General features: G+C 48.3%; 1 protein-coding gene across 1 annotated transcript; it reads left to right on the top strand.

Moving 5' to 3' along the window:
* Nucleotides 1-1316: 1316 nt before the first annotated feature.
* Nucleotides 1317-1989, top strand: LOC137455340 (olfactory receptor 2A2-like). The gene is given in 4 exon segments (XM_068166064.1): nt 1317-1354; nt 1356-1575; nt 1577-1862; nt 1865-1989. Coding segments are annotated over 4 exon segments (669 nt in total).
* The last annotated feature ends 564 nt before the right edge of the window (nt 1990-2553 follow it).

Raw genomic sequence — 2553 nt, 5'->3', positions numbered from 1 at the left:
GAGCACAGGGCCCAGCACTGATCCCTGGGGGACTCCACTAGTGCCTGGCTGCCAGCTGGATGTGACACCATTCACCACCACTCTCTGGGCTCAGCCTCCAGCCAGTTCCTAACCCAGCTCAGAGTGCTGCTGTCCAAGCCAGGGGCTGACAGCTTGGCCAGGATACATACATAGGTAGGTAGGTAGGTAGGTAGGTAGAATGATGGTGTAACAGCTGGACTGAGTGTGAATGTTTCACCAAGGTAAAGAGGACACAGGAATGCATCAGAAATGCTAAGCAGTGTAAATTTCAGTAAAATTGGAATTAAATTGTGGACTTTGCATTCATCTTAACATGGACTTCATTGAAATTAGCTGCTTGGAAGCTGTTCTGACTTAACTGGACACTTGCTGTTCCTTTCTCCATCAGAGCCTCAAAATAATCCCCCCAACCTAGCTCAGACAAAGAAAGCAATCAAGTGAGGCAGTGAAGTTATGCAGGGTTGTTCAAAACTGACCAAAGTGTGTGCAGAGATGGGAGCTTGCAGTTCAGCTCTGCACTGCTCAGCATGGTGAAGGTGGTACATCTGCTGGAGTCAGAGGGAAAAGCAGGGAGAAGGGAGATCACTATCACAGTATCGCCAAGGCTGGAAGAGACCTCGAGGATCATCGAGTCCAACCTGTCACCACAGACCCATGACTAGACCATGGCACCAAGTGCCACATCCAATCTCCCCTTGAACACCTCCAGGGATGGTGACTCTACCACCTCCCTGGGCAGCACATTCCAATGCTGAACGACTCTTTCAGTGAAGAATTTCCTCCTCACCTCGAGTCTAAACCTCCCCTGGCGCAGCTTGAGACTGTGTCCTCTTGTTCTGGTGCTGCTTGCCTGGGAGAAGAGACCAACCCCTTCCTGGCTACAACCACCTTTCAGGTAGTTGTAGAGGGCAATGAGGTCACCCCTGCGCCTCCTCTTCTCCAGGCTAAGCAACCCCAGCTCCCTCAGCCTCTCCTCACAGGGCTGTGCTCAAGGCCTCTCCCCAGCCTTGTTGCCCTTCTCTGGACACATTCAAGTGTCTCGATGTCCTTTTTAAACTGAAGACATCGAGATGTGTTACAAGGAGTACAGGACACAACATCTTAGGAAAACTCTCAATTTTCTTTCCATTTCCTTGGACCTTCCCTTCCAGAAGGTCTTTTTTGGTCTTTTCTATGTCCTCTACTTGCCTTTGTGCTTATTTGCCTCAGGTACCACCTCCACAGCCCCACCTACTACTTCCTCTGCCCCTTCTCCATGCTGGACATGTACTATGCCTTTAAGAAGATACACCTGAATGCTGAGGAACCTCCTTGGACAAGGCAGGAGCATCTCTTGCTGGGCATGGGATACAGATGCCCCTTTATTTAGTCTGTGCTCTTACAGAGCCTGTGCTGCTGGCTGTGATGCCTTGTGATCACTGAGTGGCAATTTGCCATCCCCTCTGCTGTGGCCTCATTATGACCTGGAGGATGTGCCTCCCCCTTGCAGCATTTTCATGGGCTTTTGGGTTCATATTTGGTTTGCTAAAAGCGTCTCTGGCTTTACACCTACCGTTTTTGTAGTCCCTCTGAGGTTGGGCACTACTTCTGTGAAATCCTTGTTGTCTTAAAGCTGACTTGCACTGACACAAGTGTCTGTGAAGCCCTGATATTTGATGCTTGTGTGTACTTCCTCCCCTTCCCTTTAGACCTAATCCTGATGTCTTATCTGCACATCATGGCCACCATGCTGCACATCTGCTGAGAACCAGGATGGGACAAAAGCTTCTCAGCCTGCAACTGCCACCTAACTGGGGGTGCTCTGTTGAACAGAAATGCCATCTCTGTGTGCGTGGTGCCTGGAGCAGTAACTCCTCTGAGGTGGTGTTTTCCTTCTCCTACAGTCTCCTCAGTCCCACTTTGAAATCCCTGATCTAGAGTGTGAGAAAGAAGCTCCAGATAAGGAGCAGAGTCTTTCATTCTGCATAGTTCAGCCTCTAGGCTTTCACTTCTCCCTTGTCTTTCTGCTGTGTCTTCTTGAGCTTTCTGGGCATTTCTCACTGAATGTGAAGTGTTTAAAGCATAGCACAAGGTATTATCCAAATGTTTGTCCTTGTTTCTCTCTACAGTTTAGCAAATATCCAACCAAAAAATGGCTAACTATTATTTCTTTTACTGAAAGTAACTAATTATTCTTCCTCCTAAGCAGCCATTCTAGGCAGGCAGTATGTTCTACCCCAATTACTGACCCAGCTGGAGAAAACCCAGTTTGTCTTGCAGATGCCAAGTATCATTCAGAATAAGCTAGTGTGTAGCAGAACTATTGGTGAGCATGCCAGTTGATCTAATGGGATATTATGTTCTCCTGCCATGTTTGTATTGCATGGCATCCCAGAATGTCAGGGGTTGGAAGGGACCTCTGAAAGTCATTTAGTCCAACACCACTGCTAGAGCAGGTTCACCTGGATCAGGATGCTCCTTATGGTTCATAAACCATCTGCCTGAGTCCATTCTTACTTGAGTTCTGGTGAAGCTGGTCTGCTTCTACTGAAC

This window comes from Melanerpes formicivorus, unplaced genomic scaffold, assembly GCF_026170545.1.
Source record: "Melanerpes formicivorus ecotype bairdi unplaced genomic scaffold, bMelFor1.0.p_v2 SCAF_96, whole genome shotgun sequence".
NCBI classification, from domain to species: domain Eukaryota; kingdom Metazoa; phylum Chordata; class Aves; order Piciformes; family Picidae; genus Melanerpes; species Melanerpes formicivorus.
The sequence above is the reverse complement of the archived record's forward strand: the minus strand, read 5'-3'. Positions and strand labels throughout refer to the sequence as shown.